We start from the raw sequence: 16,997 nt of genomic DNA on the forward strand, positions 1-16,997 counted from the left end.
CGGCTCGGATCCCGCGTTGCTGTGGCTCTGGTGTAGGCTGGTGGCTACAGCTCCGATTCGACCCCTAGCCTGGGAACCTCCATATGCCGCGAAAGCGGCCCACGAAATAGCAAAAAGACCAAAAAAAAAAAAAAGACATCATTAGGGAGTTTCTGTCATGGCTCAGTGGTTAACGATCCCAACTAGTATCCATGAAGATTCAGGTTTGATCCCTGGCCTCGGTCAGTGGGTTAAGGATCTAGCATTGCCGTGAGTTGTGGTGTAAGGTCGCAGACATGGCTCAGATCCCGAATTGCTGTGGCTGTGGTGTAGGCTGGCAGCTGTAGCTCCGATTCAACCCCTAGCCTGGGAACCTCCATAGGCCTCAGGTGTGGCCCTAAAAAGACAAAAAAAAAAAAAAAAAGACACAAGGAGATGTTCATCTGCAAAACAAAGAGAGGCCTGGAACAAACTCTTCCCTCCCAGTGCTCAGAAGGAAGCAATTCTTTTAACACCTTGATTTCAGACTTCTAACTTCCAGAACTGTGAGCAATAAGTTTCTTAAGTCACCCATTCCATGGTACCGTTGCAGCAGCCCTAGTAAACGAATACACTTCATACTCATACTCTCTCATGACTCTGGAAACTTGGCTCATGAGAGAGTCTAAGAGAGCTATTGGAATCATATAGCTAGCCACCTGGGGAAGGGGAGGTCAGGAAAGACATCCCAGAGGAAACGACAGCTAAACTGAATGTTTAAGCAATAGATGTTCACCCACACAGTGGGCTAAGGGGTGGACTGTTCCAGGTAGAAAGGACCAGAGACAAAAAGAGTCAAAACGCCTCCCTCCAACCAGTCTCCATCCCTCTAACCCATTTTCCCCACTGCACCAGCACTGTATTTCTAAGACACAAATCATGCCACATTATTTCTGCTCAAAAATCTTCTATGGCTTCCTGCTGCATTCAGGATGAAAAACTGAAAATTTCTTTTTTTTTTTTTTTTTTTTTTTTTGTCTTTTTAGGGCCGCACCCACAGCATACGTAAGTTCCCAGGCTAGGGGTCTAAATGGAACTGCAGCTGCCGGCCTATGCCACAGCTACAACAATGCCAGATCTGAGCCACATCTGCAACTTACACTACAGCTCACACCTACTCCAGACACTGAGTAAGGGCAGGGATCGGACCCACAAACTCAGGGATACTTGTCAGGTTCATTACTGCTGAGCCACAACAGGAACTCTAAAAAATAACCTCATTTTTAAAAAATTTTTTTCTTTTTAGGGCCATGCCCTTGGCATATGGAACCTCCCAGGCTAGAGGTTGAATTAGAGCTGCAGCTGCCAGCCTATGCCACAGCACAGCAATAAGGGATTCAAGCTGTGTCTGTGACCTACTCCACAGCTTGGAGCAACACCAGATCCCTTACCCAATGAGTCAGGCCAGGAATCGAACCTGCATCCTCATGGATACTAGTTGGATTTGTTTCTGCTGTGCCACAACGAGAACTCCAATGAAATCTTAACCCAGTCTCCTAGGCCTTCCATCACCGAGCCCTTGCTTTATTCCAGCATTATTTCGTGCCATTCCATTCCTGCTCACTTTGTTTGCCACACAGGACTTCTTTATGTTTTTCCAACAGCTTCTTCCAGTTCTAAGGCTTTCTCCCCTAAGCTATCCAGTTTGCATGGAAAACTATTCCCACTCTCACCTCTTTTGACTAATGAATCCCTACTCATCCTTCAGATCTCAGCTGATTAAATCTGTAGGCTTCTGGCTCTATGCTTTTTCATAGCACCTCTTCCAACTGTAATTAAACTAATTATGCAATTACTTAGTGTGTCTCCTCAAGTTAACTATAGAGACCTGTGTGTCTTGGTCATAGCTATATCCCCAGGGTCTAGCATTGCGCCTAACCCATAAGTACTCAACACATATTGGCTGAATGTAGAGCAATGCTTTAACTCCAAAACTAAAACGAGTTTTGCGCAACTGGAGTTTAGAGGGATCTTCCAAAAACCTTCAGTATCCTCAAGTGGGTCCGCAAAACATGCAAGACAGTACCTGAGGTGCAGAGGGACAAGCTTTGGTGCTGACTCTGCCTCTTTCAGGTGGCCTATGTACACTGACCATGGTGTCTGGGAGGAAAAGCTCCTGTCCCCACCTTCCTAATTTTGCCAGCTGGGTCCCCCGAACTTCAGAATGTGGCTCTTCATATTCCTAAAACTAGGCACAGATGGGGGGTGGAGTGGGTGGATGGGAAGTGAGAACTCAAGACCCATGCCCAGTAGTGCCAAGAAACCACAGGACTCTCATTGCCCTGATCTGTTCTGAAGTGATCAGCTTTGGGCATATTCACTAAGATCACTCCCGGGTGGTAGGCAGTGTTAAAACCTGCCACTAGATGGAGCTTCTCCACTAATATACCTCATTTAGGTAAGCAGACATGGAATTTTTTTTTTTTCAGCAGGCAGGGGGTCTTTTTAGGGCCACACCCATGGCATATGGAGGTTCCCAGGCTAGGGGTCTAATCAGAGCCGTAGCCGCCAGGCCTTCACCAGAGCCACAGCCACGTGGGATCCCAGCCACGTCTGCGACCTACACCACAGCTCACAGCAATGCCAGATCCTTAACCCCCTGAGCAAGGCCAGGGATCGAACCTGCAACCTCAGAGTTTCTAGTCGGATTCGTTAACCACTGAGCCACGACAGGAACTCCAGACATGGAATTCTAATACATCCTGATTCTGCAGAACCAAGAAAGATAAGGAGATTTGGGCTCAGAGCAGGTCACACCCGCCATCTCTATGAGGAACAGTTTCCATCCCAGGTCTGACCAGACAAATAATATAAGCAAGTAGCACGGATGCTCCAACGGCTTTATTAACTCCTTCTTTCTGGGGATGGCAGGACCCCGTGGCGGAAGAGCTATGGTCTCAATACGGGTCATTAAAGGGGTACAGAGGATGCCCTGCATCTCTTGGGACTCTCTTCCCATCCACCTGGAAAGAAAGACAGACAGAAGACTCCATTAGCAAGAGCTGACATTCAAAAGACCCTGGGCGTCTTTCCCCAAATCTGGCTGCTCAGCTGTGTACAGACGATGCCAAGGCTCAGAGGAGCCACAGCACCAACAGTGGTCCAGTAGCAAACCCATAGCCTGGTATGCAGCTGCCCTTGCCCCTAAGAGTTTGCAGTCTCCTGGGGTAAGGAACTATTTATCTCCCCATGTGCAACAGGCATCAGCACAACCTCAATCTCTCTAACAGGGTTGAGAATGCCTTCCAGGCTCCCCTATTTATATCATTTACTGAGAAATTGCTACATGTCAGGAACTGGAATCATTTTACACAGAGGAAGCCTGGAGAAGTTAAATAACTTATTCTAAGTTACAAGATACTAAGAGACAGGGCTAGAACTCACAGGGTATATGCCTTATCCCTGAGCCATACTATTTCCACAAGCTCAATAAAGAATAAAGAGCCCATTGTGTCCAGGACAGCAATCCTGCCAACAACATCCTGCCACTCCTCTGACCAGCAAGGTTGAGGGCAGACTTTGGCCAGAATCCTGTCCCAGAGCTCACATTCCCGGACTCTTCGGTGTGACACACACTCACCGTAAGCATAGGCACGATGAATCGCAAGTTCTTATTCAGGGCATCCAGCTGCTTCATCTCCTCTGGGCTAAAGGTGAAGTCAAACACCTGCAGATGGGAAGTGGGGGGTCAGGAAAGCCAGTTTTGTGAGTGGAGGTTTGGGTTCTGGAACACTGCCTTTTAGCCAGAGTCCGGGCCAGACTGTGTCCCAGTGGGCTGAAGAACAGGACAGACGCATCACCAAGTACCTGGATGTTCTGAAGGATGCGGGAAGGTGTGACACTCTTGGGGATGCAGATCACTTTCCGCTGGACCTGCCACCTACGGTGGGGGATCAAAGTCAGTGAGCAAGTGGAGTCAGTTCTCATAGACGTTTTGCGTTCTGTCCTCCATGCAGCCTCCTCTGAGCTCCTGGAGCCCCTGAGCCCCACTGGAATGGGGAACATGCCTGAGAATGGCCTCCCTCCAGACCATACGGCAAGATCTCTGTCTCATCCAGACATTTGGATAAGGAACCCCTCAACCCCTGCCTCCCAACCCAGGAGCCCCCTCCCTGCCCTGATCATCTTCCCCCAGGAAGGCACGCACCTGAGCAAGATCTGAGCTGGAGACCGGTTATACTTTTCAGCCAGTGCCTGGACCACGGGCTCCTCAAGCAGGACAGGCTCATTAGGGTCACGCCACGCACGATCAGAGGACCCCAGAGGGCTGTAAGCAGTCACCTCCAGGCCGCGTGCTTGGCAGTGGGCAATCAGCTCGTTCTGAGCCAGGTATGGGTGGCATTCCACCTAGGCCAAGAAATAACGTATCACCACGGCGTGGCCACAGCCAGCTTGCTGGCCTGACCTAGACACGCACCTCCTGACCAACCCTGCTCTGCTGACCTCCCCGTTCCCTTCAACCTGACAGCTCTCCGCTGTCTGTTTCATTCTCTTCCCACACTTCAGGGCCCTTCCACAGGTGGAAGATTTCTGCACCATCGCTTCTGCCGTCACCATGAAGTAGTCTCATCTGCTCACTCACGCGCTGCACACCACCCTGGCCCGCACACCAGTGGATGTGCTGTGTTCACCTGCAGGACAGCGGGGCGCACCGAGGCCACGCTGAGCACGTCATCGATCTGCCGACTGCTGAAGTTGGACAGGCCCAGGGCCCGCACCAGCCCCTTGGCCACCAGTGCCTCCAGGGCCTTCCAGGTGTCCTTGTAGTGGGTGGCGTCATAGCGTATGGTCCCGTCGGCATTCTTGGGGAAGGGGTTGTCGCCCCGCCTGAGTGAAAGACAGCCCCCCGAGTGTGGACACGAATGCCAGGCTCCTGCCTACCTGCCCACCAGCCACTCAATGTCCCCTGCGCTCGAGTCCAGGCCCAGAAGGGATACAGGGCCACGAATGAGCAAAGTGTGGGTTTTTCACCCTGCCAGGTCAGGACCCGAGTGTGGATGCTATAGGGAATGCCCATCCCCTCTCTGCCTTCTTCCAAGATTGCTCCTCCTCTCCTTGGGGAGGTCTTTCCTACCTCCTTTCTCCCCAGGGAGAGGCTGCATGCTCCTGCAGCCTCCTTCAAGCACAGAGCCCAGGGCCCACGGTCAGCTCCTCTCACACCCTCTGTGGAGCTTACTCTGTACTGCAACCCAGAGCAACAGAAGCTAGAATGTATCTCAGATGTACAAAGGGAGCAGGAGGGACCACCTATGTACAGGATACATACCAGGTGAGGCTACACTCCTTTTTCTGTAGCTAAACTACCTGCAGAAATGGCTGCATTCCAGTCGGAGGTGGGTGGGGTGTTGACAGGGGGTGGGAAGGTGTTGGGGGGGCATTGGGGGGGTAGGCAGGCCCCTCAGTTTGCCACTCCTCTCCTGCTTGGCCACTGACTTACAAGTTACTAACACGACCCCCCCTCCCCCGGCTCCCTGGCAAGGCTCACTCAAAGGCGTAGGGCCAGTGCATCAGGTACAGGTCCAAATACTCGAGCTGGAGGTCAGCCAGGGTCTTCCGGAGGGCGGGCTCCACATCCTCGGGGTGGTGCTTCGTGTTCCACAGCTTGGAAGTCACGAACAGTTCCTCCCGAGGCACCGCCTGGTGCAGGGGCAGGGTCCACGGTGAGAAGAGCCACGGGCAGCCCACCCCACCCACGCTCCCCTGTGGGAGCGGAATCAGGAGGAGGTGGATGCCAGATCCCTTCAGCCAGGCCTCAGCCCCAGGCTCCGGGTCTGTCTCCTCGCCCCCCACCCCTCTGCTGCCCCCGTCCTCACCTTGCCGGGTCCCACGGTCTCCTGCAGAGCCTCCCCGATCTCAAGCTCATTGCCGTAGATAGCAGCACAGTCAATGTGGCGGTAGCCTACAGTCAGGGCGTATTTAATAGCGGCTTTCACCTGCCAGGCCAGAAAAGCAGACATTTCAGCCCTGTGGGTCTACACCACAGATACCCCTGTGAGAGTCACCGATGGGGGGAGAGGGTGGGAATTTATTTAAGTCATCCTTGCAGCGGAGGTGGAGACGGCTCTGGTTGAGAGGAACAGAAGCCTCTTCAGAGGCCCTTGGCTCTTTGTCCCCACCCCCACTAACCTCCAAGCTTCCTTCCCACCTAAGCAATCTTAGTGGCTGGCCCCAGAAAAAAAACTAACAATGGGTTCCCAGCTAGATGCTCCAAAGATGGATGCATACATTGATAGAGAGCAGAGCAGTACAGGTCAGGGAGAGAGGTCTCCAGGCCTGAGAAGCTGGTGAGGGAAATGTGATACACAGGTAAATAAGGCCAAGGCCAAGGCCACATGCAGAGAGCCACGTAGACCAAGAGAGGTCAGGTGAGCAGAAGCGGTGAGAGGGAGAGAAAAGGAAGGCAGAGGAGGGAGATGGAAGCTGGGCCCAGAGATCCTCATCAGGAGAGAGGAAAGCAGGCACCAGGAAGAGGACACGTCAGGCTATTTGTTGAAAATCAGACTAGGGAGTTCCCGTCATGGCTCAGGGGTTAACGAATCCGACTAGGAACCATGAGGTCGCAGGTTTGATCCCTGGCCTTGCTCAGTGGGTTAAGGATATGGCGTTGCCATGGGCTGTGATGTAGGCCGCAGACACAGCTCGGATCTGGCATTGCTGGGGTCTGGTGTAGGCTGGCAGCTACAGCTCTGATTAGACCCCTAGCCTGGGAACCCCCATATGCCATAGGTGCAGCCCTAGAAAGAAGGCAAAAAAAAAAAAAAAAAAAAAAAAAAAAAAACCAAAAAAAAAAAAAAAAAATAGACCGGAAACATGACATCAGGAGCAGAATCAAGGATGCCAGGCCCTTGCCATTCGAGATACCCATTTATGTATACCTCCTTCTATCCAGACATATCCCCCTGGCACCTGACCCTACTCCTGCTGCTCTCTCCCACTGCCCCACAGCCAGGCCCTGGCTCTGGCCTCCACCTCCTGCCTTCATTTAGCTCCTGGATTTGTCCCAGGCCATGTCAGGGCCTGCCTACAGCACCAGGCTCCTAGCCAGCTGCAAGAAGCAAAGCAAAGGGAAAAAGCCGGAATTTACGCAACCACACCACACACCCCATCCTAAATCCCCAAGACAAGAGGTCATTCTCCCTGCCAGCGTCCCTCCCAAATGTCTCTGAACTTGGATTCAGATGCCAAGAGCAAGAAGCGAGCCCTAAGGAGATGCTCTACCCAGCTGGGAACTGAATCTCTACCAGCGTCCACCTAGGAAAGCAGTTCTCCGTTCCCAGGCTCCCCCAGGCTGGACGGGTCTACGCCAGGGGTCACTAAACCCCAGTTAACAGCTGCCTTTTTTTTTTTTTTTTTCAGCCCTTGGGCTGAGTAATTTTTTTTTTTAGTTGCACCTTGGCATGTGGAGGTTCCCAGGCCAGAGATCACACCTGCACCACAGCAGTGACCCCAGCCACTGCAGTAGCAATGGTGGATCCTTAATCTGCTGAACCTCAAGGGAATTCCCTTTATTTTTAGAAGGTTACATTAAGTACAGAGTCACTTCCATTTTGCAACTTGTCTGACAAAACTCTAAATTATTAACCATCTGGTTCTTTAAGAAAAAGTTTGCTGAACTTCAGTCTCAACAGTTGACCTAATCATTCTTTTTTTTTTTTTTTTGTCTTTTCAGGGCCGCACCTGCAGCATACGGAGATTCCAAGGCTTGGGGTTGAATCGGAGCTGTAGCTGCCAGCCTACAGCAAAGCCACAGCCACAGCCAGATTCAAGCTGAGTCTGTGACCTACACCACAGCTCACTGCAAAGCCAGACCCTTAACCCACTGAGCAAGGCCAGGGATGGAACCTTCGTCCTCAGGGATGAGTCAGATTTGTTTCTGCTTCGCCATGATGGAAACGCCTGACCTAGTTATTCTTTAAACCCTGACACCTGCTGCATGCCTACCTCTGGCCTCAAGGAGCACTGTGGGGGCCGGAGACAGGATCTCAGCATAGGGTGATACGTGGCATGGTAGGGATTAGCACAGGGCCAGCACAGAGGGGCTCCATGTGTCCACAGCACTCAGTGCAGATCCAGCCAGGGAAAGGGCTCCTTCCTACGACCTCGGCCTTGCCGGACCCCCCACATCCTCCTCTGATTCTGCTGGGGAAGCCGAGTGCTCACTGCGGGCCCCTTCTTCCCACTGCCTCCAGGCTCATCCCACCAGAGGTATAGTGGTGGGGCTGGGCGGGAAGACCCGGGGACCCCTTCCCAAAGCAGAGGCACAAGAAGGCCTCCTCCTCGTCCCGGTCCCTCACCTGGCCAGGCTCGCTCTTCCAGGTGCCTAGTCCAATCAGGGGCATCTTCTGCCCAGTATGCAGGAGGACACAGGAAGCCGCCATTGCCCCTGAAACACATGGCAAGAGAAGGGTGTGGGGGTCAGAACTGCTGCTTGGACCTTGGCTACCCAAGGGTCAGGACCCCTGTAAAACGTGGCTGGTAAAGGGGGCACAGAAGTCACAGGAGGACAAATACAGGGTCATGCGTACATGCTTGGGAGCAGAGGCAGCTGAGTCAGGGTGCCCAGAACCAACCAAAGCCAGCAACTACGGAGCACACACTCACCAGACCACCAGCCTGGCTGCTCCTCCTTCTTCCAGGCTCAAGGTCTGTGTTAAAGAGTTCTAAATCTAGGGAGTTCCCATCGGGGCTCAGTGGTTAGCAAACCCGACCAGCAGCATCCATGAGGACGCGGGTTGGAGCCCTGGCCTCGCTCAGTGGGTTAAGGATCTGGCGTTGCCGTGAACTGCGGTGTACGTCACAGATGGGGCACAGATCCAGTGTTGCGGTGGCCCTGGCATAGGCCGGCAGCTACAGTTCTGACTGGACCGCTAGCCTGGGAACCTCCATATGCCAAAAAGACCAAAAAAAAAAAAAAAGAGCTCTAAACCTAAAAACAAAGGCAGGTAGTTCCCCAGAAGTGCCCAGGTTTGACTACATAAGGCTCAAGCTGGTATAAGACTAGCAAAGGCTTTTAAGAGATAAACTGAGACCAGGGGACAGAACGGGCTGGGGAAGGGGTCCCTTTTCAGAGGATGAAATGAGCATTACCCGAGGGTCCAAACTACAGAGACCCTGTGTCCTTCTCAGTTATCAGCCACACGGCTGCGCCTGAGTGGGTCTTACAAAGGAAGTGTACCATTTTTTAGATGAAAAAACAGGCTCAGAGAGGTAGTTCTTTGCCCTCACATCAACAGCTAAGTGGCAGACCCAATGATTCAAGGAGGAGCTGAGGGGAAAAGGCAGGAAGAAGCCAGTAGACACAGACCTATAAAATACATGAGCTATGCCTCGCAGTATATACGTACACAGCGTGCTACAGAATGAGCAAGGGACCAGGAAATAATGACACTGGCTTTTTTATTTTTTTCTCTACTTAGAGCTGCACCTGCAGCATACGAAATCCCAGGCCAGGGGGTCTAACTGGAGCTACAACAGCAGGCCTACTCCACAGCCACAACAATGTCAGATCAAGCCTCGTCTTCAACCTATACCGCGGCTCATGGCCACATCGGATCCGTAACTGACTAAGCAGAACCGGGAACTGAACCCAAGTCCTCATGGATACCAGTAGGGTTTGTTACCACTGAGCCACAACAGGAACTCCAACACTGGCTTTTAAAAACGAGTTGGAAAGGAGTTCCCGTAGTGGCTCAGTGGTTAATGAATCCGACTAGGAACCATGAGGTTGTGGGTTCAATCCCTGGCCTTGTTCAGTGGGTTCAGGATCTGGCGTTGCCGTGGGCTGTGGTGCCGGCTGCAGACATGGCTCAGATCCAGCATTGCTGTGGCTATGGTGCAGGCTGCCAGCTACAGCTCTAATTCCACCCCTATCCTGGGAACCTCCATATGCCGCAGGTGTGGCACTAAAAAGACAGAAGACAAAAAAGTAAATAAATGAGTTGAATTGGGAGTTCCCACCGTGACTTAGCAGAAACTAATCTGACTAGTATCCATGAGGACACAGGTTCAATCCCTGGCCCCACTCAGTGAGTTAAGGATTTGGCATTGCTGGGGCTGTGGTGTAGGCCAGCAGCTGCAGCTCCGATTTGACCCCTAGCCTGGGAACCTCCATATGCCACGGGTGCAGCCCTTAAAAAAAAAAAAAAGACCAAAAAAGAATGAGTTGGACTGTCCCAGGAGTCAAGGGAAAAGTCCTCCCAGGAGAGGGAACCAGACACAGGATTTTAATGCAGCAGAAAGCAGTATATTACAGATAATGAAAATTTCCAACTGAATGAAACAGGTGGGTGATTGGAGCAACCCCCTTTGGAGAGCTCTAAGAACCAGAAATCAGAGTCCCCAAAAAAGAAAAGAAAAGAAAAAGACAATAATAAAATGAAAACCAGATGTCTCCAAATGGCCCCCAAATACTCACTCTGTCAGCAAATGATGAACAGTCCAAGGCTTTTTGCTAGACCCAAGAGAAACACGTATTATGTATTTATTTATTTACTGTTTCGGCCGCACCCACAGTGGGTGCAAGTTCCCCAGGCAGGAATTAAACCGCGTCTCAGCTGCGACATGCACAGGGGATCCTTAACCTGCTGCACCCCAGGGGACCTTCTGAGACACACATATTCGCACGTGTTCTTACCCTCCTGGAGTTTATGGTCTGAGATGGGGATGGGGGAGCCGGGGGCGGGGGGCAAAGGCCGAGGATATCGGCGCAGTGCGTAAAAGACATGACCAAAATCTACACAAGTGCTACAAGAGAAGGGTACCTCTGATAGGACGGCTTTTTGGAGATGACATCTGAGTCAAGCCTTGATGAAGAGAAGTTACATCCAAGTGAAGAGAAAGAGGAGTTCCCATCGGGGCTCAGTGGTTAACGAATCCAATGAGGAACCGTGAGGTTTCGGGTTTGATCCCCGGCCTCAATCAGTGGGTTAAGGATCCGGTGTTGCCATTGGCTGTGGTGCAGGCCGGCAGCTACAGCTCTGACTGGACCCCTGGGACCCTCCATATGCTGCGGGTGCAGCCCCCCCCCCCAAAAAAAAAAAAAAAACCAGGAGAAAGAGTGCTCACCCCAAGAACCAATTAGGTAGAAACAACCTTTTCCCTTGATCTCATAGAACTATAAATATCATTCTCTTAGAGCCAATGATTCAGCTCCTCCTTGAATCTTTGGCTCTGCCACTTAGCTGCGGATGTGGGGCAAATAACTACCTGTCTGATAATATCTTTATTATCCTAACCTTTGTTTCCAGGTTTTGAAAGGACCTCAAAGACTATTAAGGTAGAGCAAGTACTATAACAAGTTGTAAGTAAGTGTAGCCAACACACCAAATTGTCTTTTCTAATACTCGGGACTGGAGTTCCCGTCATGGCGCAGTGGTTAATGAATCCGACTAGGAACCATGAGGTTGCGAGTTCCATCCATGGCCTCGCTCAGCGTTGCCCTGAGCTGTGGTGTAGGTCGCAGGCGTGGCTCTGATCCCGCATTGCTGTGGCTCTGGTGTAGGCAGGCAGCTACAGCTCTGATTAGACCTCAAGCGTGGGAACCTCCCTAAGCCGTAAGAAGCGGCCCTAGAAAGTGCAGAAAGGCAAAAAAAAAAAACAAAAAAACCTGCCCTGGGATCAAGCAAGCATGTCTGGAATTCACCAGAACTAGCCTGCCAGCTGCCACCGGGGTCTATGGCTGGTTCGCTGGGCTTGATCCCCAACCAGTGACCTGTTGGCCTCTCCTAGATTTACCAGAACACAAGGGATGGCTCTGAAATTACACCTGTGCTAAGAGCAGGAAACAACAACCTGGCCTCAGGAGAAAAGGAAGAAGAAACTCAATGCTTACCTCTCTCTTTTTTTTGCAGGTGAAACTGAAAACCAAAAAGGCTTAAGGCTTGGGGGGCAGGGACCCTAGAGGTAAAAAGCACCCAACAAAGACCTGCAAAGAACAAGAGCTCCAAAGGACAGAGGGAGGGCAGAAGACGGATGTTTTTCCCTAGAACAGACAGTCATCCTCTGTCAGCTCCTGACTTCATCTTCTGCCCGAGGCACTGGCCTTCTAGCCTAGCCCTGCGTTAACAGGCTCTGAACTTGTCAGCTACTGCCTAGCTGGACCTCCAGCAGCATTCAACAACCCTCACGTTATCTTGGGAGAGGTTCTAGATGGAAGGCGAGGGCTGGGTGTGTGGGGAGAGAGGGGTGAGGGGAGCATCAGGACTCAGGTTTTATTATTCCCAGGTCAGTGTCTAGGTTCCTTCTCCCTGGGGCTCCATCTTCCCTTCTCAGAGGAGGTCTCCCTCGCTGCCGCCTGGTTGCAAGAAACTTGAAAACACAGGAAGAAGAGGAGGCAGTAGTCACCTGAGTGTTCCCCAGCTGCAGGGGCCTTTCCTCTCTCTGCCTCCCATCAATACAGGTGCCCTCAGGGTTCTGTCCCCGGCCCCCTCTCACTCTTGGCGAGCTCACACCTTCAGTTATCATCCGAAGCACTAATCCTTCCCACCTCCCTCTGGACATCTCCACCAGGATGTCCTACAGGGCCTGAGACTCATCGTGTCTAAAACTGCACTGAGAGTTTCCGCTGTGGCGCCATGGGATCCGTAGGGGTGGCAGTCTCTGCAGCACCAGGACGCAGGTTCAATCCCTGGTCTGGCACAGTGGGATAAAGGACCCAGCATAGTGGCAGCTATGGTATAGGTCGCAACGGAGCTTTGGATCGGATCCCAGGCCCAGGAACTCCATAAGCTGCAGGGCAGCCAAAGGAGAACAAGAAAAACAAAGCTATACTTATCAAATCCAGCAACAGAGCACAGAGGAAAGAGTTCAAGCTCTGGGGCTGCACAGATCTGGACCTGGGTGTCGGCTCCCCCATTCTGAAAAGATATTCTATATAAAGCACTCTGCACAGTGCCCGACCATGCTCTTCGTTCTTATTCTCTATCGCACCAGGGACTCAAGGCCTTGGATAAAGCAAACTAGACAGGCTCACAGTACAAGCCATCAAAAAAAAAAAAAAAAAAAAGCCATTTAAAATATTTCAGTTTGTGGAGTTTCCGTCGTGGCTCAGCGGTTAATGAATCCAACTAGGAACCATGAAGTTGTGGCTTCCATCCCTGGCCTTGCTCAGTGGGTTAAGGATCTGGTGTTGCCTTGAGCTGTGGTGTAGGTCACAGATGCGGCTTGGATCTGGTGTTGCTGTGGCTGTGGTGTAGGTTGGCAGCTGTAGCTCTGATTAGACCCCTAGCCTGGGAACCTCCATATGCCTCGGGTGCAGCCCCAGAAAAGACAGAAAGACAAAAAAAAAAAAAAAAAAAAAAATTCAGTTTGTTTGGGAGTTCCCATTGTGGTACAGCAGAAACGAATTCGACTAGCAACCATGAGGATGCGGGTTCAATCCCTGGCCTTCCTCAGTGGGTCAGGGATCTAACATGAGCTGTGGTGTAGGCTGCAGACATGGATCAGACCCTGAGTTGCTGTGGCTCTGGCGGAGGACAACAGCTGTATCTCGATTCAACCCCTAGCCTGGGAACTTCCACATGCTGTGGGTGTGGCCCTAAAAAGGAAAAAAAAAAAAATGTTTGAGGCATTTCTTCTTTTCTATTTTCTTTTCTTTTCTTTTTTTTTTTTTTTTTTTTTTTTGTCTTTTTAGGGCCACTCCCGCAGCATAAGGAGGTTCCCAGGCTAGGGGTTGAATTGGAGCTACAGCCACCAGCCGACACCACAGCCGCAGCCACATGGGATCTGAGCTTCGTCTGTGACCTATACCACAGCTCTCGGCAATGCCAGATCCTTAACCCACAGATCGAGGCCAGGGATTGAACCTGTGTCTTCATGGATACTAGTCAGATTCGTTTCTGCTGAGCCATGATGGGAACTCCTTGAGGCATTTATCAGTATGATCAGGATAGGGTTTTGACAGGTGATGGGGAGGGGAGCATATCTTCTCTTGCTCTTCAAAGAAGCCAGCAGGGCAATCCACTTAAAAATGCAATGCTGGCCAAGATTTGGTCTATCTGGCTGTGTTAAAAATCCTGTTTAGGAGTTCCCATCCTGGTGCAGCCGAAACGAATCTGACTAGGAACGATGAGGTTGCAAGTTTGATCGCTGGCCTCACTCAGTGGGTTAAGGATCTGGTGTTGCTGTGACTCTGGCGTAGGCCGGCAGCTGTAGCTCCGATTAGACCCATAGCCTGGGAATCTCCATATGCCTCGGGTGCAGCTCCAAAAGACAACCCAAAAAAAAAAAAAAAAAAAAAAATCCTGTTTAAAAAACAAAAAAAATCCTGTAAAGGGAGTTCCCATTGTGGCTCAGCAGTAACAAAGCCAACTAGTATCCATGAGGACACGGGTTCAATCCCTGGCCTCACTCAGTGGGTTAAGGATCCAGTGTTGCCGTGATCTGTGGTATAGATTGCAGATATGGCTCGGTTCTGGTGTTGCTGTGGCTTATGGTGTAGGCCGGCAGCTGCAGCTCTGATCTGACCCCTAGCCTGGGAACTTCTATATGCCTCGGGTTCGGCCCTAAAAAGACCAAAAAAAGGAAAAAAAAAAAAAATCCTGTAAATATATTTTTTAAAAGTTACTTTTCCTCTAAACTGTAATGTAAAACCTAAGACCGCAATAACGCTCCCTGTACTTCTTGATATATGTGAAAAGACGTTAAAATATATACTTCCTGGAGTTCTGTGGCACAGCAGGTTAAGAATCCAGTGTTGTCACTGCAGTGGCTTGGGTCACGGCTGTGGCGCAGGTTTGATCCCTGGTCTGGGAACTTCCACACGCCATGAGCTCGGCCCAAACAAACAAAACACGTATCTTAAATCTTTATCCAGCCCATGCATATCCACCTGCAGGGCCCCTGCTCCAGCTGGAACTCTCCCGTCCTGGGATCTCTCTGCTTCCAGTGTGGCCCCTCTCACCACAAAGCAGTCACCAAATCTAGCCATGCAACTCCCAGGCTCTCTTGCGGTGGTCCTCTCCTACCCTCGGGATAAAGTCCAAGCTCCTCAGCAGTACCCTTCGTCCTCTGGCACACACTTGCTCATTTCTCCACCTCTTCATTTCAGACTGCATATCCTCGTCTTTGCAGAACCAGCCACCACTTACTTGACTCCAAGCCGCTGCACCCCTTCCTTCCCCAAGTTCCTACCCTGGCCCGGCTGACGGCTGCTCACCTTCAGCTACCACTTCTGGCTCCTCCCATACACAGAAAGCTTGTGCACACTGCTGCTGCATCCGTTTGTTCGTTTCAGTTTCCCCCACAAATCTGTGCACTCCTCGAGGCCAGGGCTTGTCATTTGCCTAAAGCCCTCACTCCTGGAGTGCCTGCACACCCCTCTGCCAGCCCCCACACAGAGGCTAATGAAGGAGGTCTCCACGGCTGGAGGGGCTTTTGACAAAGTCACTGCCTCCAGCGCCTTCTTCTTTGACTTCTTTGATAACCTGGAAAGAATCATCTCTGGAAAATATCAAAGCACTTTACAATCTTCAGGAAAAAAAAATTCCCAGTGGCTCTGGAAAGAGATTGTTCTTGTATCACAGATACGAAAACTGAGCACTTGGATAAAGAACCAGGACTGGGGAAAAAACTGTAACTGCAATGTATACATCTAAGGATAACCTGACCCCCTTGCTGTACAGTGGGAAAAAAAAAAAAAAAAAAAAAAAGAACCAGGACTGATCAAGGCCTTCGAGACTCTTCCAAGAGAGGTCCTGCAGCCCTGAAGGTAAGAGTTAATTAATAATAGCCCCATCTGGTGAAGGTTCAGATTCCACCTCACTTTCACAGAGCACGGGGGCAACAGAAAAACATGCCCTGGCTTTCCCAAACCTAAGGCAGGTGCCTAAGCCAGCAAACTCCCCTCCTGCCACTTCTGAAAAGCATCTCAGCAATTCCGTATCAAAGCCAGAGTTCCTGGAAAAACCGTGTTCGTGGGCAGACAAAAGGAAGATGGCAACTAACACAGTATGTGCCAGGAGCTTTAAGCCACTACTGCGACAGTTCCGAGGTAGGAACTGACTTTAGCACTGATAAAACTGAGGTGTAGACAAACTATGAGCGCATCCAAGATCGTTCAGCAAATAAGAGGATCTTAAAGCACATCCGGCCGCCCCCGGAGCATATACTTCGCTCGAGCCCGGGGCGGACACTTCTGTCCTGAAGGGTCGAGGCCATCTCCAAGGCGACAAAAATGGGGCAGCAGAGGAGAAACTCACCTCGGCTCGAGCAGAGAGTAACTTCTCCTGGTTTCTCAGGTCAGTCGTGTGCCCTGCTAGTGACTCAACAGGCCTCGGTTCCCGAGATGGGTGGGCAGCAGGAAACCCCAGCTTGCGCCTGGAGGCGGGGACTTCACTTAAGTCTGGCGGCGAAGCGGAAGCTCCTCCCCTGCCGGAGGAGGAGCTGAGGCCGGGGTTCAGCATCCCGCGCCGAGGGGGACCCCCGCCCGAGCCTCCAGAAAGGCGTGGCGGCGTGGAAGCCCGAGAGGGGCGTCTGCACCACCCCTTCCGCAGGATGCTGGTGGGTGGATCGGCTGGAGCGCTGACACCCTCCGCCACGTGGGTTTAGAGAGCTCGGCCGACGAGCAGAGCTCGCTGCGCGGCACTGGTGGGAGGCTCCGGGGGCCGAGTCAGGCCCCGCCACGGTGCCCCCAGCACCGCCCCGGGCAGCGGCCGCTCCTTCCTCGTCTGGAGGGGGCGGGTTCTGGGCCCTACGTGGCGGCTCGTTCCTCCGGCTTTGCAGTCCCAGCTCTTGCTCGGTTCCTCCATTAGTTTCCGAAGAGTCGGATTGGCCAAGGTCCCGGAACACCCCTAAATGTGTCCCATTGTTTGGTTGCACCAACTGAAGCCGAGAGTAGCCTCAGCACAAAGGTTGACTGTTTGGGAAGATCTGGAATCTACGGGCTTCAAGAGATTAAAGTTCTTGGTCCCTGTATCCGGACCACGGCCCCTGGCAGCGCATTTATTGTGTGTGTGTGCGTGTGTGTGTGCGCTTTATAAACA

The 16,997-nt window shown here is 51.7% G+C and overlaps 1 protein-coding gene across 5 annotated transcripts; it reads right to left on the minus strand.

Moving 5' to 3' along the window:
- AKR1A1 (aldo-keto reductase family 1 member A1) lies at positions 2,841 to 16,764 on the minus strand. 5 transcript variants are annotated; one of them, XM_021093495.1, is made up of 10 exons: positions 16,215 to 16,764; positions 10,433 to 10,468; positions 8,313 to 8,401; positions 5,832 to 5,951; positions 5,504 to 5,655; positions 4,650 to 4,845; positions 4,166 to 4,365; positions 3,826 to 3,898; positions 3,599 to 3,685; positions 2,841 to 2,981 (listed from the first exon to the last, which is right to left on the minus strand). In XM_021093495.1, exons 3-10 carry the CDS (start codon positions 8,394 to 8,396, stop codon positions 2,916 to 2,918), a joined length of 978 nt encoding a protein of 325 aa, XP_020949154.1. In that variant the 5' UTR covers positions 8,397 to 8,401; positions 10,433 to 10,468; positions 16,215 to 16,764; the 3' UTR covers positions 2,841 to 2,915.

The sequence above is a fragment of the Sus scrofa genome, chromosome 6 (genome assembly GCF_000003025.6).
Source record: "Sus scrofa isolate TJ Tabasco breed Duroc chromosome 6, Sscrofa11.1, whole genome shotgun sequence".
NCBI lineage: Eukaryota > Metazoa > Chordata > Mammalia > Artiodactyla > Suidae > Sus > Sus scrofa.